Source organism: Microtus pennsylvanicus, chromosome 3 (assembly GCF_037038515.1).
Source record: "Microtus pennsylvanicus isolate mMicPen1 chromosome 3, mMicPen1.hap1, whole genome shotgun sequence".
NCBI lineage: Eukaryota > Metazoa > Chordata > Mammalia > Rodentia > Cricetidae > Microtus > Microtus pennsylvanicus.
In genome coordinates this window covers 81,825,963-81,851,094 of record NC_134581.1, presented here as the reverse complement: position 1 = coordinate 81,851,094, position 25,132 = coordinate 81,825,963, and the positions used below count along the sequence as shown (strand labels likewise).

Sequence of the window (25,132 nt, the reverse complement as noted above, 5' to 3'; positions counted from 1 at the left end):
CACAGTGCCTACTTATAATAATTCTCAGCCTAATAAGAGATATCAGTGGACTGTCCTCCCACAGGGTATGCTCAATAGTCCTACACTGTGCCAATATTTTGTAAGTAAGCCATTGGAAATAATTCGTAAACAATTCCCCAAGTCCATCATTTATCATTACATGGATGACATCTTGTTATCTGATTCAAATAAAGATACTTTAGAAAGGATGTTTGAAGAAGTAAATAAAGTCTTGCCTAGGTGGGGATTACAAATTGCCCCTGAAAAGATTCAAAGAGGAAACTCTATTAATTACCTAGGTTACAGAATAGGGTTAGAGAAAATTAAAACGCAAAAGGCACAAATTAGGAGAGACCGCTTAAAGACTCTTAATGACTTCCAAAGATTGTTAGGAGACATTTCCAGTCTACGACCAGCTGTTGGGATAACACCTGATCTAGTAGTTCATTTAAACAAAACCTTAGATGGTGATAAAGATTTGAATAGTCCAAGAGAACTGACAGCTGAAGCAGAAAAGGAACTGACAATGATTGAGGAAAAATTACAGGAGGCACATGTGGATAGGGTGAACCCAAATCTTAGCTGCATCCTAGTCATATTGCCTTCCAGAATTTCTCCTACAGGGATTCTAATGCAGAGGGAAGATATTATTTTAGAGTGGATATTTATACCTAATAAACCAAGTAAAAAATTAAAAACTTATGTGGAAAATGTCTCTGAATTAATTATAAAAGGTAAGCTGAGACTTCGTCAACTAGCAGGTATAGACCCAGCAGAAATTATAGTGCCTTTTACTACTGAAGAAATAAAAAAGTTATGGGAAGACAATGAACCGTGGCAAAGAGCTTGTGCTAATTTTTTGGGAGAAATTAATAGCAACTATCCCAAAAGTGGTAGACTTAACCTCATAAAAAGAACTTCTTGGATTCTTCCTAGAATTGTACGTGATGCTCCAATAACTGGAGCCCGTACTTTCTATACTGATGCAAATAAATCAGGGAAAGCAGGTTACAAGTCAGATGAATTGAGTAAGGTGGAACAAAGCCCTTATAATTCTGTCCAGAAGGCAGAATTATATGCCATTCTTATGGTGCTAAGGGATTTTAAAGAACCTCTTAATATAGTTACAGATTCACAATATGCAGAAAGAGTTATCTTGCATATTGAGACAGCTGAATTTATACCAGATGACATAGAGTTGACTTCATTGTTTATCCAGGTACAAGACATAATCAGGAACAGGCTTTGTCCGATGTACATAACACACATCCGGTCCCATACAGGTCTGCCTGGTCCTCTAGCCCAAGGCAATGCTGAGATTGATCAATTATTGATTGGAAGTGTGTTGCAGGCCTCAGAATTTCATAAGAAGCATCATGTCAATAGTAAAGGCCTAAAGAAAGAATTTTCCATTACTTGGCAACAAGCTAAGGACATTATAAAGAGATGTCCTACTTGTTCTTTCTATAATCAAACACCGTTGCCTGCAGGGAGTAACCCAAAGGGCACTAAGAGAAATGAAATTTGGCAGATGGATGTGTTCCACTTTATAGAATTTGGTAAATTAAAATATGTACACCACACCATAGACACGTATTCAGGTTTTCAATGGGCTACTGCCCTGAGCTCAGAAAAGGCTGATTCAGTAATCACACATTTATTGGAAGTTATGGCCATCATGGGTATACCTGCGCAAATAAAGACAGATAATGGTCCAGCATATGTATCTAAGAAAATGAAACACTTTTTTGATTATTATAATATAAAACACATTACAGGTATACCAAACAATCCTACAGGTCAGGCAGTTATAGAAAGATCAAATCGTACTATAAAGGATATGCTGAACAAACAGAAAGGGACTGAAAATACCCCCAGAAATGATGTGGGAGTGTCATATATTAATCTGTTGATTTCATTGGCTAAGCAATAAAGAAACTGCTAGGCCCATTGGATAGGCCCACCCTTAGGTGGGTGGAGTAAACAGAACAGAATGCCGGGAGGAAGAGGAAGTGAGGTCAGACTCCACAGCTCTCCTCTCGGGAGCAGACGTCCGCCATGCTCCCGGCTCCTGGGCAGACACACGCGATGAAGCTCTGAAGCTCCGACCCAGGATGGACTTAGGCTAGAATCTTCCCGGTAAGACCGGTGCTACACAGATGATAAGTAATGGGCTAGTCCAGGTGCGAGAGTTAGCCTAGAAGAGGCTAGGTAGAGATGGGTCAAGCAGTGTTTAAAAGAATACAGTGTCCGTGTAATTATTTCGGGGCATAAGCTAGCCAGGCAGGGCAGGCGGCTGGGGTGTTTGGGAACGCAGCCCCGCCGCCGCTCATATTACTACAAATGACGCCCAGACGTGTGGCTAACTAAACCTACTTAAAAAACCTGAGAAGGCTTAAAAATAAGGAAGAGAGCGTTTAACACAGATTTTTGCTGTTTGTTGGTGGCGTGCTGTAGAGAGATTTCCTGATTCAGCGACAGCAGCAGAAAAAAAGCTGTGTTATTTTAAAGCGCGGCTTCCTGGGGCTTTGCCGCCAGTGCAAACTCTGGCTTTATGTTTGTGTTCCCGCTTGGGATTGGAAGGAGAGTGCTCTGAGACGGTGCGATGACTCAGAGCTTCCCGCCTGCTCCTGGGCAGAAGGCAGAATCAGGCTTAGGCAGGCGGAAGAGCATGGCGGATTCCTGCCGCCATACAGAGACGTGTTTTCAGACTGCACAGTGCTCTGCATGTCAGATTTGGATGTAACTTGGATGAAAAGAATTTCTGTGCTGCACGCGCAGTCTCAGAATTAAAGTGCTGAGTGCCGCTCCTACCTGGTAGCCCCAAGAGGCTTCCTGACTCAGCTTCAGCTGCAAAACCCTGCAGCTCATTAAGAGGTCCTGCCACGAAACACTTAAACGGTGTTGACGAAAAGCTGAACGCATGCTTTTCGGTTTTCAGCCGTAGCAGGAAAAAAGCTGCGCTGTTTAAAAATGCCAGCTTTCTGGGCCATCCTGCCAGGGAAAACTCTGACTGTCTGAGGCAGGAGGGCCGGCTACCGAGAGAGGACTTGAGTGTTGTCTGTTGTAGCTTGCTGGCTGGCAGGGACCTTGAATGCCATAGAGGTGTGGCTATAAACATGGCTGCAGCCTGTATATCCGCCATGAGGCTGGAAAGCTAAGGAATGGACTGGATCTAGCTGGCAAAGCCACGCCTTTAGTCCGACTGATATTGCTTGGCAAATTAAAGGCTCTTGTGGTCAGAAAAAGAGAGATATACAGTAAAGAGAGATTCAAAGACAGAAAATTTCTGAATGGTTTAAAGTGTGTTAAAAATATATGCAGACTAAAAGTTAAAATTCTTAAAGTAAACCTCTGTGACTTCAAGGTGTGGTAGCACACGCCTTTAATCCCAGTGCCTAGAAGGCAGAGACAAACAGATCTCTGTGAGTTCAAGGTGTAGTAGCAAACACCTTTAATCCCAATGCCTGGGAGGCAGAGACAGGCGGATCTCTGAGAGTTCAAAGACAGCCTGGTCTACAGATATACACTCAAAAAAAACAAAAAGTTAACTTAGAAATGTCACAGCTTAGATTCTTAAGCACCTAGTGATTTAAAGGCGTAGATCAAAAGTGCTCCTGGATAGTAAAAAATTGCAGATTCACAATAGGACAGATTCAGACCACTAAATGAATCACACTGTTGTATGAATGTACGTTGGCTTGGGAGAGAGAAGAAAAAGAATATAGAGAATAAAGTTAATGGTTTAAAAAGAAAAAAGTAAAAGTAAAGTCTTTAAAGAGACAGAGTACAGATAGTTATAGATATAAATAAAAATAAGCCGCGTAAAGATGGAAAATTCACAGAGAGTCTGGATTATGTACATTGTGTTTTCTTTAAAATTTTTGACTGTGAAGGAGCTAAGTACAGAGAGACATTTCATTATATGGGCTGCCCAGTGGAACCAGAACGGATATCATGAGGGTATGATTTCAGAATTTGGATCTAAGGATATGATACTTTGGAAAAGAGATTCTTCTTTTGTTTTCACAGAGGATGAGACTCTATGGATTTCTTCTATTCCGATTTGGTATGATGGACCACGTCCTCCTGAAGGGTTGCTGTGAACACCTTCAAAAAATTACTTCACTCAACTGTCAACTGAGATGACCCTGGCACACAGGTTATACCATGAAAGACCTAATTAACGACGCCCCCATTCAGCAGGAAGCAGTTTGGAGAGAAAAAACTGCGCCCATGTTCCCAAATATGGTTTATAAACGTTCTTTTACATTTAAAGGGGGAAAGGATATAGATATGAATAATTTGCATTAGTATAGGTTTTGCTTTATTGATAGAGATTTAAGGTCAATTTTGTTATATGTATAAGTGTTTCTGATTTTGATTAAGGTATTGTGATTGTGTAGTTCATTTAAATATGTACTGTATAATTAAGAAATATAGATTAGTGGATAATCATCAGTAATAGTCAAGATTGTAGTCATGTTAGTTAGATTTTCTAGATATATAGAGATACATTTCAGTTAGATAGACATTCTTCATATCTTTCAAAGACTGCAGAATATGGCCTTTAAAGTTTCAATAACTTAGGACTTTTCATGAGAATGAGACACTCTGCTCCTGGCAGCACCAATCTACTTCAAGAAGAAGATGGGCATCGAAGAGGATCCTTCTGGAGTTTGATAGCCATTTGGGCAAGAAACTGCTCTTGCCTGGACTGTTGCATAAACTGGACACAAAGAACCCGCAGAGAGAGGACTGCTGAACTTGTCTAAGGTGAGATGATCTTTCGGGGTTCCTGATTCATGAAAGAGTCTGCAAGACATTCTGCAGGACACAACAGATAGTGACTGAACTGACTTTGAATTTTCCTGCTTTATGGAAATGTCTGCTGGATACCATGGGCCTGAAGGCTGAAGATGGATGCCCCAACGGTACAGAGGAACTTTGGGTGACTGTCCAGGCAGTGAGATGTCTCTGTCATTTCTAGAGTTTTAAAAGTTGCTTTTTTCTTGCTTGCTTATGTAGTATTGTATCTTTCTGGAGTTATAGTTTTCCTTAGTTATGATAAAGATTACTGTAACTTTTACTTGATAACTGTTTTGTTATATGTAATTTTGCTATGTTAAGGTTAAAAGCCTTCCTTTTTTTTGTTTAAACAGAAAAATGGGAAGTGATGTGGGAGTGTCATATATCAATCTGTTGATTTCATTGGCTAAGCAATAAAGAAACTGCAAGGCCCATTGGATAGGCCCACCCTTAGGTGGGTGGAGTAAACAGAACAGAATGCCGGGAGGAAGAGGAAGTGAGGTCAGACTCCACAGCTCTCCTCTCGGGAGCAGACGTCCGCCATGCTCCCGGCTCCTGGGCAGACACACGCGATGAAGCTCTGAAGCTCCGACCCAGGATGGACTTAGGCTAGAATCTTCCCGGTAAGACCGGTGCTACACAGATGATAAGAAATGGGCTAGTCCAGGTGCGAGAGTTAGCCTAGAAGAGGCTAGGTAGAGATGGGTCAAGCAGTGTTTAAAAGAATACAGTGTCTGTGTAATTATTTCAGGCCATAAGCTAGCCGAAGCCGAGCCAGGTGGCTGGGATCTGCGTCCGCCCATATTACTACACAGAAATAGATTACATAATGCTTTATTAACCTTGAATTTTCTTAACGCTAATGAGAAAGGAACGACAGCAGCAGAGAGACATTGGATAATGGAAAAGTCTGCTGAACTAAATCAACCAATTTATTTCAAAGATGTGCTGACCTCTCAATGGAAGCCAGGAGATGTGCTACGTTGGGGAAAGGGTTTTGCTCTTGTTTCCACAGGAGAAGAAAAATTGTGGATACCATCAAAATTAATAAAGTTTCGATTTGAAGAGGAGAAACCTCTTGGAAAGGAGAAATGACAACTTATCTACAATGATGATATTCATACAGATGGTAAGAAAAACATATAGAATGGGGGCAGGGTTCTGTTCTTATCTCCACAGGAAAACACCCATCTTTGAAAAATTCAAGGGACCCTGGATATTTGGATACTGACAGATGGAAAAATACCTGCCCAATAGGAAATATCAAGAAAACTGAAAGGGTTGTGTAAGTAATATTAAACCATATTTCTAAATTTATAAAGCTGGTTTTGAAGATGGACTCTGGCTCAGTCCTTCTCCAATTCCAAGCCTGTTAGTAAGAGAAAAACCCAGAGTTTCTGGAGTTTCTGTCTCATGTCAAGAGCCATGATATGGGACAGAAAGAAATATGAGTTTAGAAAACATCTTTGCTTTTCTTCATATCTATCATACTTTTCATTGAATATATCTATCATGTCTTTCATTGAATATATATATATATATGTCTATATGATTAATGCTTAAGTTTTTCATAATGAACAATGAGTTTTTCCTGAAGTGACATTTGAAGTTTCCAGGAAGAAGATGGGGCCCCATAACAACAACTCCACCTGGTTGATATGACGTCATGATACTGATAGCGCTACAACAAGACCTGCTTTGGGTACCAGCTGCACAAGACAGTTCCAACTTGGTTAGCTGAAATGGTGCACATCTTATACAACATTTTGGCCAGACCTGCACAAAATACTCAGAGACTATTGGCAATTTTAAAAGACATTGATCTTGAAATTTAACCATCATTTTACTTTCACAGGATCCCCCAGAAAGAACGTCGCCCCTATGACAGCTGGAAGTAATTTTAGAGGACGACGTCCCCTCTCCCAGTAAAGTTTGCCCTTGGGTTTAGGGACATCATTTAGGGGTTGATTATAATTAGTATATGATAGAGGGTTGGGGGAGGAATTTTATAAGCTCAGGGATCATTTTGAAAAAGAAAAAGAGGGATGATGGGATAATAGATTTGTAATTGTGAGTTACTGTTGTTAGACAAATATAATGATATAGATTCTTGTATATTGATACAAAGTTAAATTGTATTGACTATTGTATGCATTCATGTTTCTACCTCTGTTTAAAACATTTTTTATGTATTGACATATATTGTATTGATATATATATATATATTGTATATATTTACCATATTGCAGTGTACATTTCTACCTCTGATTAAGATACTTATATAATGTTTGTGTATTGATATATATTTACCTACTGCAATGTATATTTGTACATTGTTTATATTTGGAGGTCATTGTCCTCATTTGTTTCACAGTCGTTTATTGTCTTAGTCTTTAAGTTAGATATTGAGAATTATATAGACTAATAGTCATCTAAGTTTGTCATCTATAATTAGACTAATCAGGTTCTTTAGATATATAGAGATTATACTCAGTATAGATAGATAATCTTCAACTTCTTCAAAGAGCTGTAGAAAATGGCCTTTAATCTAACTCAGAGTTTTGTGGTAGTGAGACACAATTGCTCCTGGCAACACCACTCTATTCCCGAGAGAATGTTGAGCACCAAAGACACTCCACCTGGAGCATTTCTTTTTGGCAGAACTGGCCTTGGGGCAAAGAAATGCCCATACCTCAACCACTGACAAAGATACAGAGCATGCATCAATGGATAAAACAGGGCTGTCTTATCCTGCCAAGACAGGGTAAGATAGTTTTGAAAGTTGCTTGCCTTTGAAAATGGTGTGTCAGTTATGTTAGGCCTTAGCCAAAGTTGGTTGCTTCAACGCTGCTAATGTGACTTTGGGTGATTGCCTAGGTAGCTAGTTGTCTCTGTGATTTGTTGCATGTTTTGGAAGTTGTTTTACTGAACTTCCTAATTACCCAGGTAACATTATTTCCCTTCTCAGATCTCTGATGGGGTTGAAGACTATATAAATGTAGTTACTTTCTCTCATGACTTGGCCAAGTTATTTATTATACAAGACCTAAGCTAGTTAGAATAGGATATTTGTACTTATTGTATATAATTTCATAGTAGGTTTAGAACTCTCTTATTTAAACAGAAGGGGGAGGTGTTGCGGGAGGTCCTCCCACTCCTCCAGCCTATCGCCGCTGAGATACCAGCCCCTTGGGGCATGGTCTCTCTCCCTTTAAAAAAGCGGCCACTTCCCTCTCCTCTCTCTCTTCACTTCCTGCTCCGCTGGCGACTAGACTCCTGGTCACGTAGAGGGCTGTTGCCTGGGACAGTGATCTGTAAGTTTTTCCCCTTTAAATAAATATCACCCTATTAATCATAATCCCAAATTGGTGTGGCATTGTTTGTGACTTACGCCTTCAAGGAATGATTGCTATATAAAGCTTGCAGATATGTTAGCCTTGTTTATCCCTATTTATCATTTTAATAGATTTCTTGTTCTAAATAACACTATACTTGTTATAACATTAATAACTTTAGTTACTTTAAAACATATTTGGCTTACTAGTGTAAGATTATAAATAAAAATGCTGGAGAAAAAGCTGTATTTACTCTAAGTAACACCTCTCTCTCTCTCTCTCTCTCTCTCTCTCTCTCTCTGTGTGTGTGTGTGTGTGTGTGTGTGTGTCCGTTTCTTTCTCTCTCTCTCTGTCTCTCTCTATTTATGTGTGTGTAAATTAAACCAATTGTGCTGATAATGCTTCCCACAATAACCAGAGACTAGCAAACTCCCCAGTCATCGGCACAAGAATCTTTTGAATGGTTTCATCAAGAAAGTCCAAGTGACTCCCAAGATAATGCAAACTGACAATGTAACAATGTAGTTTTTTCACCTCTTACTTTATATTTATTGATTCATCATTATAGATGACCCTGTTAATTCCAGAAATCAAAAGTCAACAGACTCACAGTTCTACATAGTAAACAGATGGGAATGATTTTGTATTAGGTTTGAATTAAGCACAAACATTCATTGTCTTCCTTGAGGCCCCATTAAAATCACAGTAAAAAATTATAAAGAGCATAAGCAGTACAAAGGATGTTGGTAGAGTAAGCATCTAACTACAAAGCTGAAAACATGGAAGGAATTCAAGGGCTGCATCATTTTATTTCCAACAGCATAAAGGCAAACAAATAACAAAATGCTATCAGTTCTCTGATATGTTTTCTTTGCTGATATCAGTCAATACTCTGGTTGATAAGAAGTCTTAGTTAAGAGAATCAGTGGACTCTAAAAGAAAGTCTTTCAAAAAAGAGGGAGGGAGGCAGAGAATCTAATGACTGTTCTGAAATTGAGTTCCTCAGTGACCTTGAGCATAAACATAATCATTCCCTACTACAGCTTTTTTGTTGTTGTTTATTAGTAATCTGTCCTTGATGTATTGAATCAAACACCTAACTGGATAAAATCATAGTAAACAAATTTATATTAAAATTGGTCTACTTTCTGGACCATTCTTTTCCTTCATAATTGTTAGTGATTTTCTGAATGATACTTGCCAATGGTGAGAAAAAATGTCAAATTTTATCATTTCCCACGTGAATAATGACACAAATGTATTCTGCAGTGAATGGTGAATGAATGTAATTTCTGAGTCTGAACTGCAGAAAGGTAGGAAAGAAAAACACCATAACTCTACATGTCTAGAAATACGAATATAAAATTATTTGAAATTGAGGAGGAGTCAAAAGGCAGTGTAATGAATGATGCACAAATAATAAATATTAAGAGTGCTTCTGCTCCTTCTTTTTAATAATTGTACCTCTAGTTTAAGATAATGAATCAACTATTTGTAGTAATATGACAGAGCCTATCCTTTGGTTCTATATACACTAAAAAAAGTTCTATATTCTTTTCAAATCTCAGAGTTACAAATTGTTTATTTCAAATGTAGACTTGAAACTACATTTCAAGTCATTTGCCAATAAATCAATGCCATCTACAATACATTTAAGCAACAAAACAGTATTGAATAAATTTACTTCCAAATTAATTTAAGTGAGGTTTGTCTAAAAAGACCTAAGCCAATTAATCAAATATAAGGAACCACACAGAAGGCCATAAAGAATTGTCAGGAGATTATATAGGTTGTTACTGTGAATAAACTCTATTGCTAAGGGAAACTGTTCTTTGTTAAGAAGAAACTTATGTTTTCTAGTAACTTATTTAGGGCAACTTTGACATCTTTATTTCTCAGGCTGTAGATCATAGGATTCAACATAGGCACAACAATGGTATAAAACACAGATGATAATTTCCCTTGGATCAGGGAGTTGACTGATGATGACTGAAGATACATGAAAGCTAAAGAACCATAGAAAATAGCAACAGCCAAGATGTGGGAGCTGCAGGTACTGAAGGCCTTGGATCTGCCCCCAGCGGATTGAATGTGAAGGATGCTGAATATGATGAACATGTAAGAGCCAAGGATGGTCATAGCCGGTATAATAATGTTAAATGCACTAAAGGACAATGCTAGTACTTCATTGATAAAAGTACTAGAGCAAGAGAGCTCCAGTAATGGGAAAAGATCACAGAAGTAATGCCTTATTATATTAGTCTTACAGAAAAGGACTCTTAGCAGGAAGACAGTGTGAGCAGTGGCACTTAGTAAGCCCATACCATATACCCCAGCTATCATCCACAAACAGACTTGATAGGACATGGTTACATTGTAAAGCAATGGGTTAGCGATAGCCACATAGCGGTCATATGCCATCGCAGCCAACATGTGGCATTCTGCAACAGCAAAAGCACAGAAGAAGTAGAACTGAGCTTTGCATTCTGGATAGGGAATGGCATTCTTCTCTGTCACAAAGTTTACCAGCATTTTGGGAGGAATGACAGTGGACTGACAACAGTCAATAAAGGACAGACTGCTGAGTAAATAATACATGGGTGTGTGTAAATGAGAACTAAACAGAATCAAGATGATCATGCCCAGGTTTCCCACAACTGTAATCAAATAGACTCCCAGAAAGATGAGGAATAGGGGCACCTGGAGCTCTGGATTCTCTGTTAACCCATTGAAGATGAACTCAGTCACTGTTGTTTGATTTGCTTCTTCCATTCTCTTTTGGAAACTCCATTTAAGAAGAAATTTTATATAAAAGTAAAAATTGAGTATCCATTGTCATATCACTCAATGAATTTGAACAGAATTCAAATATGTTCAGGTATCTCAAATCATCTGTCATCCTCTTTTCTATCTAAAGAGTCAGAGATTTTGTAGACCTGGAAAAAGGAAATATGCAAAGAAAAAATCAAACAGATGATTACATACTTTTGCCTTTATCATAGGAATTATATGTACTGGTACCCATTTCCTATCATATGAAAACCACACTAACACCCTCAATTGACTGTTTCATGCATTTCTCATGAATTATTAATAGTTTCTATCATTTGGTAGAAAGTATTCTATATGTGGTAAAGGAAATATATCATGCACAAGACATCCATAATTACAATTATTGATGAAGGAATTGATAATTTTTTAGGATAGTATCAAGAAGGAATTTCAGTGAGTACTGAAAATTTGCCTGTGTTTAATTTCCAACTGTCTACTATACCATTGATTTCAAAAGGTAGGAGTCAAACAAAAGGACTGCATTAACATACAAATTGAAAGTCATGGGGTACAGTCAGTCAACTCAAGCCCTTGACTCAGGCCCTAGACCAAACACTCTGTAGTCAAACAACTCCCTGTGTGGAATCCCAAGTTATTTCCATAAAGGGAACTCAAACTTAGTTGGATCTTTAGACATTTTTAAAGGTAGGAACCAACTACTTCCCTATTTCAGGAGCAGGAGGTCTGGCAAATAGCCACCTCTTGACAATAGCAGTGAAAGAGCAGAACTCTGATTTATAACTAGGTGGGATCTTTGTTTGAATTAGAAGCACAATAATCTTCAATAAACTAAAAATAAGTCACAAACTCTGACCTCTGGCCTTTTGGGGCCTCCACAATTCCCTCTTTTTATTAATTTTAATCAACCCTGTGCATTGGCAACTGGACAGATAAACATATCTGCCTTGGGAGGAACACTTTTCCATTTCCCAGTCTTACCTATCTTTGGAACATGCATTTTCATTTATGCAAGTCCATGCCTTAGGTACCTGGGAAGAAAAAGGATCAAAGCACTTCCTTGACTGCCAACCTCTGTATGCAAAGGTTTACTATCAAGAGAGTTCATTAGCAATTAGCTAATGGTAAATAAGTAGATAACACTTTGTGCTATGCATACTTAATGGATTACATATCTCTTTATTAAAGAAATAGAAGATCACCAGGGTTGGGAATGCCCACTTGTGAATTTATCTTGAGTATCCAGCTGTATCAAACTCTAAATTGTCTTATCAAACATATAAAATTCAAGAATTTATTGCTTGTGTCAAACTTTTCTCAGTCAGGTTCTAAACATTTTCTAATCATTAACATCTTATAGTGAACATTACTAGAGGATTTTTCAATAAAATAATGAAGAAGAGAATTCTCTACCTCTTCATTTAATTCCAGATATTCAGCTGGGAAAATTATATGCAAAAATGATATAAAAAGATCAGAAATCAAGAAAATAAAACATCTACCAGTACATACATACACTTGAACATATAAAAATTCGGGTATATCAAGGTAATGTTAGAAAACAGAAATCACGGGATAGTTGAAGAAATTTTAAGAAAATCACTAGCAAACCCAGATGAGATCTTGGGGTTCTTTGTTTGGCCCTTGTTTTCATCTGAATCAGTAGTTGTTGCTGCCCACCTACTACAAAGAACAGATATCTCTATTCTGGGCCAATGATGAATCATAAGCAAAAGCTACATAATGACTACCGGTTGATACTGTTAACTCATATTCATTTGAAGCAATTGCTTCTATGGTAACACCAGCACTCTTAGTTTACTAGCTACTTATATTTAAAGAAGATCTCATTTCTACTTTAATGCTTCTCTTAAGTACGTCTCTACTATAAAAAGCTGATAACCATATACTATGGCAGAATGTGTCTTTGAAATAAGATGTGTCAGAAACAACCCCCAATATAACATACTAAGAGACGATCATTTTATAAGGAGCATAGGTCTTGTGGCAAAATTATGAATGCTGATATGCAAGGGAGTTAATTACCGCAGGTGTGGGATCCTAACATGGGGAGGATACTGTTTATGTATTTCTTAATATGCTTCATTTGAACTGCTATTGTTTCATGATGTACCAGAAAGATCTTCCCTTGAGATGGGCTTTTAGTCTTGAATTTCTCAATCTTCAGAAACTTATGACAGGATAAATACAGTTTTGATTGCTATATAATGTCTTCCTGTGATGCTCTATTTCACCAAAAGGAACACACCAAGACACACATCCTCCTGCAACTCTTAGTCTGTTCTCTGGATAGTTTCACTGTATTTCTCATGCTCCGAAAAATTTCCCAGGAAATATTTGTCTCTGTCGCAGAATCACCATTTTCTGTCTGCAAATTAGGGTAAATCAAACCATGCTTGTGGTGTTTGACCAATTTCATTGACTTACTTTTCTTGCATCCCAGTTTTAGCAAGCTCTCTTAATTCAATTGCCTGCTGTTCAGCTCTACTGGTATCATCTGTGTTTTTGTATGCCTTTGTCCTTAATTGAGAATTCATCAAAACCTTTTTTTTCCAGTTGTCATGGGCCTCCAGGTGCATATTAAATATTAATAATCATGAGAAAAATGACAAAGAATTGTTTTATATCAGCAAATTGAGTTGAATATATATATATATATATATATATATATATATAATTTCATTAGTTTATCCTTTATAAATGTTCATCTCCCCAGTGCCACTAACAATATAACTGACGTATTTATCACTTTGTAGCAATTTGTGTCCCTTGCTTGTCTATCTTCGTATTTTGATAAGAATATTTGTTAAAACATTCACCACAAAAATAGTTTGAATTATGGGCTGGAGAGATGGCTCAGAGGTTAAGAGCACTGACTGCTCTTTTGGAGGTGCTGAGTTCAATTCCCAGCAACCACATAGTGGCTCACAAACATCTGTAATGAGATCTGGTGCCCTCTTCTGGCATGGAGGCTGAACACTGTGTTCATAATAAATAAAAAAATCTTTAAAAAAATAGTTTGAATTATTTAATTTTCAACTTTCAACATAATACAACACTAAATATCTTTATGAGGATATTCATGAAATCTGCTTCCTGTGAAATATATGACACTATGAAATCATTGAAGAAGTGTATGTTCTCCTCCCATGTTCTCACAACCATATTTCCATTCTCCTACTCACTGAGTTTTACTACTACAGAAAATTAGTATAAATGGATGTATGCTGTCTTTTCTCTTTTATTTTTCATAGTAATACGTCCTCAAGATTCATCAATAGTTTTTTTAATCAGTGCAAATTGCTATATAAGGAAAAAAACAGTGAGGATTCAGAACTATAAAATTTTCTTCCATAATATTTGTATCATTCATGATTCAATATTTACTAATAGAAAATATGAATGGGATAGCTATAATAACCTGTTTCAATAAATCATTTGTTATATATGATATTTATAAAATACAGGTGAAGCAAAGTCTCATAGTAATATGAATCCAAGAAATATCTAATTTTAATGTGCAAGTGCTTAATGTGCTACATTTTAGTTCTGCATATTTAATTCTGTCTTTAAACAGCATTATATTAATAATTTGGATGAGACCCAATAAGAAATTATTGACATTTATTATAAATAGGAATGAATACTTATTTGCTGATAATGATTCAAGTAGATATTATTATGAAATTAACATGGATCAATAGTAAAACAAATTTAAATGTGTTAAGCTTGTAGTTTCCTGCGGCCTTGAGGAAAGAGAGTTAAAGAGTATAATCTGCTCTTTAGAATTCTACACTATAGGTCGGCAAATAAGACACTGGAATAAGTAGGCATTAAAAAAGGTCCTGAATGACCACTATAGTGCTCCTCCTTACTCAGTGATGGTATCAACAAAAATATTTACAGAATTACAAAAAGAAAACTTTCTTTCTTTTTGACTAAAACATCACATTGCATGAGTGATACAGAAAAGTACATGGATGGTGCCCCTAGGTCTAAGTTGTAATCTACTTTTAAGCTTTACTCTTTTCTCCTTCACATATTTAACATAATTAGCTGCTGTTCTTAAAGGTAAGGTTTATGATTTTACTCAATAGTTATTTAACAATTTAAAATAAAAATCAATGCTATAAAGCATCATCAGCCTTCCAAACGAGCACTATCTTAAAACTCAAGCAAATGTTTATTACCTGAAAGATTTTTACATTTAAATATATTTGATCATATTCTTCCACTATCTCCAAGTCCTTCTCGGTCCTTTACAACTCCTTATACACCCATTTTTAAGGTTTTTTTTTTGTCTTGGTCATGCAGGTCCCTCCCCATGGCCGCATAGGGTGATGTTCCCTCCCAGTCCAAGGCACAAAAGGTGGGGCCCAGGATCCTTTGGGGAGCAAGAATCCAGAGCAGTGACTTTTGTTTCTGTCTTAACCACCACTGTGCAGTTTAGTTAATGTGCTCCTTGTCAAATTTAGCCCATTCCTTTTGCTCTTTGTCTTTTGTGTTTTCTCTTATGTCTCCTGGGCCCTGCTCTGTCTTCTTTCCCTCTGTGGGCCCCTGAGGCGGGGGTGGGGGTATTATATCTAGGTGAAAGGACATTCTAAGAGCAGTGATTGTGGAATAGAATTTCAGGTGTGGCACAATATCAAAATGTTTTCCCCTTCATATGGCTGACTTCTCCACCCAGGCTCAGGTAGTCCAGGAGAAAAGGTTGGAACTGGGGACCCAGGTGGCCAAGGTAACAATAGTGTCCCAGGTCTTGACAGCGTTTTTATCAGACAATTCAAAACCTCCCGACTTAAGCATGAGCCACAAAGCCTTCAAAGCCAGCTCTTCATTAGAAGAAAAAGAATTACCCATACTGAAGGTTTCACTTATCCTGAGAGACCACTTAGCCTTTGCAGAAATGTTATTCTTTGAGCTCCACAATTGGGCACTAGTTGCTGGGTCTTAGCCCAACTGGAAGAGGATGAGCTGAGTCTGAGGAAAGGTAAGTGTTCAGCTTGCCCATGCCCCAGTCTCCTTTGATCCAGGAGACAGTAAGAAGCAGCAGAGTGTTTAGTCAGGGAGTGATTCATTTATTTTAGCATAGTAAATATCTTTTAAAGCAAAAAACTACAGGTCCATGGGGGGTAGAACAGGTGTTAGACAATCCTTGTAGAGTTCACCCTATTACACATTGAGGAACTCTTCATTTACCTATTGTCCACAAGCTATTCATGTGCTGACATCATCTTGCCTGGTTCTGGTGTCCAATCAGGTCTTGGTAAAGAACTCAGGATCCATTGTTTGGCGCCATGTTAGCTGCCCTTGTGCCCTACAAACTCACACTATAGTGGTCTTAAAAATCCAGAAGACATTCTGACAGGTTCCTCTTATTAAAAATGCCCAAAGATTTGATAATAATAAACCAATTTTCTTTTATGACATAAAAGTTTTCTTTTATATCATGTCTAATCTGAAATCTATATATTTGAGAACTCATGCCTCATCTGTCCAAGTAGGTGGGATTATAGGCAAGTATCAATGTAACAAAAAGCTTTATTTATTTGTCTGTGTATTTGTATGTATGTAATGTGGTTGTATGCACATGTGCATGCATGAGTATGTGAAGGGTAAAAACAGACACTGGTGTTCCTTAGGCTGTTTACTTTCTTTGATGCAAGGTCTCTCACTGACTTGTAAGTAGCTAACTAGGCTATTCTGGATGTCTAGATTGTTCTAGGAATCTACTACTACTACTGTCTTTACTCTGAGTCCTGTGCTTACAATTGTCACTCACCACTACTTCTAAAAATCGGTTTTTAAGAATCAACTTCGATCTTGGTGCTTATAAACAAGAACTTTAGCAAATACATTGATTTTTTCCATTCTTATTTTTAAATATTTTTTCTTTTCTTAAAATTTATTTATTATGTAAGCCGTGTTCTGCCTGCATATATGCCATGCCAGAAGAGAGTACCACATCGCATTATAGATGTTTTTGAGCCACCATGTGCTGGGGAATGAACTCAAGATGTCTGAAAGAGACTGATTATAACCTCTTCTTGTTGATCCAAGTATTATTGATTCTTCTTGATATAAATATTGAAGGAATCTGCAAAGAATAGAATGCCCTATGGCCATGTGTGTACTTTTAACATTCAATTGTTTAAATTCATAGCAAGCACATTTATAATAAAATGGTATTTTAAATTCTTTCTTTAGGTAACCCTAAACTTAACCTAGATTTTCTAGAACAAGAACATTCAGCAGTTTCAGGTATCATTGTCTAACCCATATATTTCTTCCAAAATTGCTCATGAGTTCATGAATGAGGCTTACCATTATTCAGAAAAAAATGCTAAGTTTATTAGTCTCCCATGTGAAGAAGTGATACAAATGGATGCTACAATGAAAGACTACAATTTCTGAATATGAAACTCAGAGAGGAAAGAGAGAAAACAAAACAATATAACTCTATATTAAGAAGAAATATGACTATAGAATTATAGGAAAATGAGAGGAGTCATGCAGCTGTGCCAGGAATATTATACAGATAAACATAAAAGGCATTGTTCCTTATCCTGTTTACCATTTCCTTTCTAGTTTAAGATAGTGTAAACTCCTTGTGGTGGGATGTTGGGGTTAGCTGCTTGCTCTTCCTAGCTCCCCAATACTAAAATAACCACACAGAAATTGTATTAATTAAATCTCTGCTTTGTAGTAAGAGCTGTGGGCCTCTTCCCATAGCCCGGCTCCTAGCTGCCTGGCTAGCTAATGCCCCGAAATAACAACACAAAACTGTATTCATTTAAACACTGCTTGGCCCATTATATCTAGCCTCTTCTCGGCTAACTCTCACACCTGGACTAGCCCATTTCCAATAATGTGTGTAGCACCCCAAGGTGCGCTTACCAGGATGATTCTAGCCTATGTCCATCCTGGGTCTGAGCTTCATCATGTCTGCCCCAGAGAGGAGAGCTATCAAGTCTGAGCTCACTTCCTCTTCCTCCCAGCATTCTGTTCTGTTTACTCCACCCACCTAAAGGCTGGCCTATCAAATGGGTCAAGGCAGTTTCTTTATTAGCCAATGACCTTCCTCCATGATTTCCCCTTTTTCTGTTTAAACAAAAAGGAAAGGCTTTCACTTTAACCTAGCAAAATTACATATAACAAAACAGTTATAAAGCAAGAATTACAATTACAATATTTACATCTACTTTATCTTTTTTCATAACTAAGGAAAACTATAACTATCTACATATTCTTTAACTCCATCAAAGACTCCAGAAGGATATAATATTACCTAAGTAAATGAGAAGTAAGCAACTTACAAGACTCTAGAAATCACAGAAACATCTCGCTGCCTGGACAGTCACCCAAAGTTCCTCCGCACCATTGGAGCATCCATCTTCCGCCTACAGTCCCATAGTTTCCAGCAGACATTTCCAAGAAGCAGGAAAGTTCAAGGTCAGTTCAGTCACTATCTGCTGTGTCCTGCAGAATGTCTCACAGACTCTTTCATGAATCAGGAACCCCGAAAGAACATCTCACCTTTAGGCAAGTTCAGTAGTCCTCTCTCTGTGGGTTCTCTGTGTCTAGTTTATGCAATAGTCCAGGCAAGAGCAGTTTCTTGCCCAAATGGCTATCAAACTCCATAAGGAACCTCTTCGATGCCCATCTTCTTCTTGAAGTAGATTGGTGCTATATCACTGCTTGGCCCATTAGGTCTAGCTTATTATAGGCTAACTCTTTAATATTAATTTAGCCCATTTTTATAAATCTGTATATCACCACTAGGTTGTGGCCTACCAGCAAAGTTTCAGCATGTCTATCTCCAGTGGTTGCTCTATGTTCTCTTTCCAACTCGACCTTCTTCCTCCCATGCTATAGGTCAAGCCAGTTTCTTTATACATAAATCAATAAAAGCAACATATGTGCTGAAAGACCTCCCCAACTGGTGGGATGATGGTAGAGCCTGTCCTCTGCTTACATATGCACTAATGTAGGGCTGTTGTATATATTTCAATAATCAAAATTTCATAAAATTAATATTTCATAACTTCTTTTATTTCAACTGCTTCAATTATGGAATTATTGAGAGCATTTTTGAATCATTTACTAATTCTACAAATCATTGAAGCAAAAAGGATTACAGAAATTATATACACCCATTTTAATAAAGCTATGTTTGTCTTGCCTAAGCAGAGCTTTGTTCATATATGCAAATATAACCAATCAAAAAAAAAGCTTAAGAATTTTCAGGAGGTGATGTAGGATGCTATCTTGGATAAACAATGGTTATACAAAAGGGTAGCACTTCTCCATGGATATGAAGGTGAGAATCCACTTTTATTATGGTACATTTTGACCTAACAACCACGTGCTAACAATAATCTCAAATATATTTACAAATTCCTGGCTGTAGGCTACATCTCCAACAAACTGCCAAAGTTATACTCCATTGCTAATGAAAATCATGCCATATTGAATGAAAATGTATCTTTTGAATTATTTTTTTTAGAGCAACTTTGACATCTTTATTTCTCAGGCTGTAGATCATGGGATTCAACATAGGCATAACATTGGTATAAAAACCAGATGACAATTTACTTTGTCCCAGGGAACTAACTGATGATGGCCGAAGATACGTGAAAGATGTTGAACCATAGAAAAGAGCAACAGCCAAGATGTGGGAGCTACAGGTACTAAAGGCCTTGCGTCTTCACCCAGTGGATTGAATGTGGAGGATGCTGATGATGATGAAGATGTAAGAACTAAGAATGGTCACAGCTGGTATAAGAATGTTAAATAACCAAGGGACCATACTAGTACTTCATTGATGAAAATATTAGAGCATGAAAGCTCCAGTAATGGGAAAAAATCACAGAAATAATGCCTTATTATATTATCCTTACAGAAAAGCAATCTCATCATGAAGATAGCATAAGCTGTGGAACTAATGATTCCCATACCATATACCAGAGCAATCATCAATAAACAGACTTTATAGGACACGGTTACATTGTAAAGTAAAGGATTAGAGATAGCCACATAGCGGTCATATGCCATTACAGCCAACATGTGACATTCTGCAACAGCAAAAACACAGAAGAAGTAGAACAGAGCCATGCATTCTGGATAGGGAATGACATTCTTCTCTGTCACAAAGTTCACCAGCATTTTGGGAATAATGACAGTCGACTGACAACAGTCAATAAAGGACAGACTGCTGAGTAAATAATACATGGGTGTGTGAAGCTGAGAACTGAACATAATCAAGATGATCATCTGTAACCAAATAGACTCCCAGAAAGATGAGGAATAGGGGCAACTGGAGTTCTGGATTCTTTGTTAACCCATCAAGGATGAATTCAGTCATTGAGGTGTGATTTACTTCTTCCATTCTCTTCGGGAAACTCGATATAAGAAGAAAATTCTATATAAAATAAAAATTTGAGTGCCCATTTTCCTATTGCACAGTAAATTTTGAAACAGAATTCAATTACTTTCAGGTATCCTCAATCAGCAGTCATCCTATTTGTTTACTGAGCAGTCAGAGATTTTGTGGTCCTGGAAAAAGGAGATATGCAAAGAAATAATCAAACAGGTGTTTGCATACTTGAGACGTTGTCATAAGAACTATGTATACTGCTAACCATATCCTACCATATGCAAACTGTACTAGCACCTCTTATAGAGTGTTTCAAGTATTTGTCATGTCTTAGTAACAGCACCTAATTTATTACAAAATGTTTCATATGTGGTAAATTAAAAGTATTATAAAAATACTTCAATATCCATACTCATGTTAATGGCAAATAAATTTAAGCATTAGATATAATTGTTCACTGTCTGTTATTTATTTTAAGCAATGAATTGTCTTTTTATACCTCATATTACTGTTGCCCACAAGCATTACACAAAGAGAGCACGGTTGGTGAAATCACTAGGCTAACATTCAGTTGTAAGGCTTTGGGGACCTGCCTCTTGAATAGTCAATATTTTTTCTGTGAAACATTGTGAAATCACAGTTTCCCTTTTTTTCATTGTGGGATTCTTCCCAAACATGTATAAATCATTCATTTTGCATAACTTCATTCTGTACTGGCAACTGAATGATCTGTTTCCAAACAGTGGGGCTGAGATGTGACCATTCACTCAGCCAAACCCTTGTTCCCATATTCAAATCTACATAAAGTTAGTCCCCCTAAATATACTTTATATAAGGATATCCAACTAGAAGAGGAATCTTGCAAATAAGCCCACATAAGAACTTGAAAAGACAGTCACAGAGTGGAAAAAAAGCATGTCTGCTTTACTTATAAACAGGACAGGATTTTCCAGAATTCTCTAACAGCTGACTCAGGAGAGTGTGACCTACTAGTTTTTGCTCTACTGTAAAAAAATATATTAACATTTTTATTTAACTCTGCCTATGTTTGCTTGACAAAAGATCTTAGTCTAGGATATTAACTGTGCCTTTACCCCTAGAAATTAACTGTGCCTTTACCCCTAGAAAAATGATTGGATCACTAAACCAGCTCTGAAGAAAGAAAGATATTCTCAACTAGGAGCCAGTGAGTACAGTACCTTGTTTGGTCCAGGACCAAGTGTCATTGCTTTCTTCACATAGCTTCTGATGGTTGCCATGGTAACTGCAACACAAAAGATGAACAAGGAACAGAAGTGCTCAGAGAGTGCAATGGCACGGCTTTGTTTTACTTTCCTTTTTCTATACATTTATCAATAACAAGGTTCTAGCTTACCTAACTGAACAAATGTATTTAACGCAAATTTCCTCTCCTATTAGAAATCATAGCCATTCCTCTATTTATCCACCTTTTCATATATGCCTGGGCACATCAAAGACACACACCCTCTGGGACCTAAGAAAGACAGGAGCCTGTTTATTCTGTCTTATCTGTTTTGTTGGCCCTAAGAAACTCATGTTTGGTATGGTATCATTGTTATTCGCCAAAGAATTGTTACCTATACCTGTGCAGCCATATACACTGAAAATTTTGTGGGATAAAGAGATCATTGGAAGGACATCGAAAAAGTTTTGGGGAGATCATAGGAAAAATAAATGAATGAGAAGATGTTATGTGAGCTGACTTATTTTTTTCAACCTCAGATATCTTTAGTCAGTAGCTGCTTGCTGTAGTGGCCCTTCTGATCCTGAGGGGATTGGGAGACTGGCACCCCATGTAAATCCTGATATTATACCAGTAAAGTATGAACTCTTTTTTTCAGATTTCACATTATAGAAGTTGGTCAATTTCATCAATTAATAATTAAGCTTACACATCTCTGCTAATTATCCAAATTACAATTTTGGATTTTGTTTGCTATGTCAAATTATAGTTTTCATTATATTTTTTTCTTGAAAATGTTTTCTTCTCTACGGATACTATTCCTTATTTAGACAAGGACTTCCTCTATATTCCAGACTGGCATAGAATATACAAACCTCTTCCTTATTCATTCCCATGTCTCAAGGTAAATTTTAATGCAAAGCTTCTGTCAATTTTTCAAATGTAATTCATGTTAGCATTCTCATTTGCTAAAAAATATCCCATAAAACTCCAGCTGAATATGTCACTCAAGAAATTATAAATTAAATTTATCATGATATCTCAATGAAATATTTCGTAAGTTGTTCTTCATTCCATAGATATAGTAACTTTAAAAATTTTATTCTTTCTCTGAAGTTTTCTTATTTTGAGATGCATTGTGTTTTTACCATTTTTATTGAATTTACTATAAAATTATAAAGTATTTCATAGCAGAGATTTTCTTATTAACTCTATTTTTTTAGTAATTGTTATGAATTTTCTTTTAAATTAGTACTATTAGAATGCCCTACCATGCATTTTGATCTTATTTAACCCCTCACTGAATCCTCCAGTTCAAGTCCCTTTGTGTTTTCTTTTTTCACCTATATTGCCCAGTTTGTGACGCCCATGAATTTTTACATATAGAACCTTCCATAAGAGTATGGTTAACTTACAAGGGACATTACTTAATGAAAATTAGTCTCCCTCTCTCAGGAGCAATCAAATGGCTGTTCTTCTCAGTTAGAGGCAGAACTTCCTGCCCACCTATCCTCTCCATGCAGAGATTTGGTCTCTATTGAGCTTGCATAGGACTTATGTATATTACAGCAATTACTATGAGGTCATATGTACATTTGTCCTTTTGTGTCTTAAAGACATTGTTTCCTTGGATTCCTTAACCACCTTGGTTTAATGGGTTTCCCCATTAGGAGTTTTTGGCCACTGACATCCCACCAACTACTGGAAAATTCACAGGCTCTTTGCAATGCTATTTGTCTTTCCAGAGCTCAATGGAAAGACCTTGTTGCTGAAGGTATCCTGTACTTGGTCAAGGAGCATGAAGATATCAGGATGATAATGGCTTGGAAGTGTCATCCTTATTGTCTGCCTTTCACAGTGTTAGGAGTTACCTTGGACACTACTGGAGGAGAAAAATGCTCAAAAATCTTATCCAGCTGTGCACTTTGTGAACTATAATAACATCTGGACAGGAAGACATTCTCATTAGTACATTAGTGGCATGAACATATAGGAATATTGAACAATTTTCTGTCCCACACGATAAAACTCATATCTGACAATTTTGTCAGACTAAGAACCTCCTGATCTTGCTGCCTGTAAATACACTGCATTTGTTTATGAATATTTAAGTTGTTTATTTTTAAATTATTGTGTAAAGATATTCCATGTCCACAATGACATTTTTTGCTGCTGTTATAATACCTATTGAGCAAAGAACTGTAATGCCTACAAAAAATTTTTGATTATATTTTTTATACTTTAATTATTAAAACTTTAGGCACATCTTTTCTCACTAAGCTATGATGTAGTTTTTTATGCTAATATACTGTTTGAAACCTGCTTTTCTTACATAAAGATATCAACAAAAGCTTTGTATTTGCTATTCTTTATATGTCAATTAACACTGCATTTTCATTTTATGAACATGTGTCCTTATATTAAAACACATTTCAATTGGATTTATAACATTTTAAAAAGTAATAGAAATAGAATAAATTATGAACAAGTTAGCACATAATATCTAAATTCATAAAAATTCTAATAAAACACAAAAGTCCTTCTACTCTGGATCTTTTACACAGTCCCGAGAAAACTTGAAGAAAATTTGAATGAGAGAAGAACTCACCATAGGAATGATTTAATACTCAACATGGTAAGTAAATAAATAGATATGTAAATTAAACCAAGCAAACAAACAAACTCTGAAGGTTCACAAAGTTATATAGAGGTTTTTCATAATACAATTAGAGGATTTCACATATAAATTAATAGCTTTTAAGACACCAGTGTAATACTTAAGCAACCTTTGTCTACTTTGGATTACTTAAGAATTGACAGAAAATTAATTACAGAATAACATTAAAAAATGTGTGTCTTGAAAAGTAACAGAAAGAGACGCTGGAAACTCTAGAAGTATGTAAGGTTCAGTACAAAACTTTCTTTTTGAATGACTCTGTACGTAACATTCACATACACTATTTGCAAGTATTTTAATTTCATTTTAGAAAAGTATATTATCATTATTAATTGTGCTTGTTTAAGTGGTATGTATGTGCATTAGTGTGTGTCATGGCACACATGTGAAGGCAACAGAATAACTTTGGAAAGTTTCTTTAATCCTTCAACCATGACTTACTAGGATATATATAAATTATGGGGTGAAAATATTTCTTCATGTGCAAGATAAATGATTTAATACAACTCATATGAAAACACCAAAACATAAATTCTTACTAGATCAAGGTAGTCCACGCATCATTCTACAATGCATATGGAAATGAACATCTGGAACATCATTTATATGTAAGCAGTGATTGAACTGTGATAATAATTTAAATAAGCTATACAATACTTTCCATATTCATTCCAGTTCAAAGGCATGCAATTAGAATATGAGGAAAATTCAGCATGTGCTGAGGAGCTGAGTTTAGTCCTCATTCTCCTGTGGAAAACTTGGTGGTTACCATCAGAAACTATGGTCTCCTCTACTTATCCCATCAAGCAATAATTATAACACAAATATTTATGTATCCAAGAATTTGGAAAAACTGTTATACATGGATGCATTTCATCTGTCTGATAAAGATAATAATAGATGTCCACCTAAAGAGGTAC

The 25,132-nt window shown here is 36.6% G+C and overlaps 1 protein-coding gene and 1 pseudogene across 1 annotated transcript; both read right to left on the bottom strand.

The window, feature by feature from the left end:
• Nucleotides 1-9,959: 9,959 nt before the first annotated feature.
• LOC142846790 (olfactory receptor 8G50-like) lies at nucleotides 9,960-10,919 on the bottom strand. The gene has a single exon (XM_075967595.1). The coding sequence runs from the start codon at nucleotides 10,914-10,916 to the stop codon at nucleotides 9,960-9,962; it is 957 nt and encodes a 318-aa protein (XP_075823710.1). The 5' UTR covers nucleotides 10,917-10,919.
• An 8,485-nt stretch (nucleotides 10,920-19,404) lies between these two features.
• LOC142846789 (olfactory receptor 8G50-like) lies at nucleotides 19,405-20,343 on the bottom strand (annotated as a pseudogene).
• Between the last annotated feature and the right edge of the window lie 4,789 nt (nucleotides 20,344-25,132).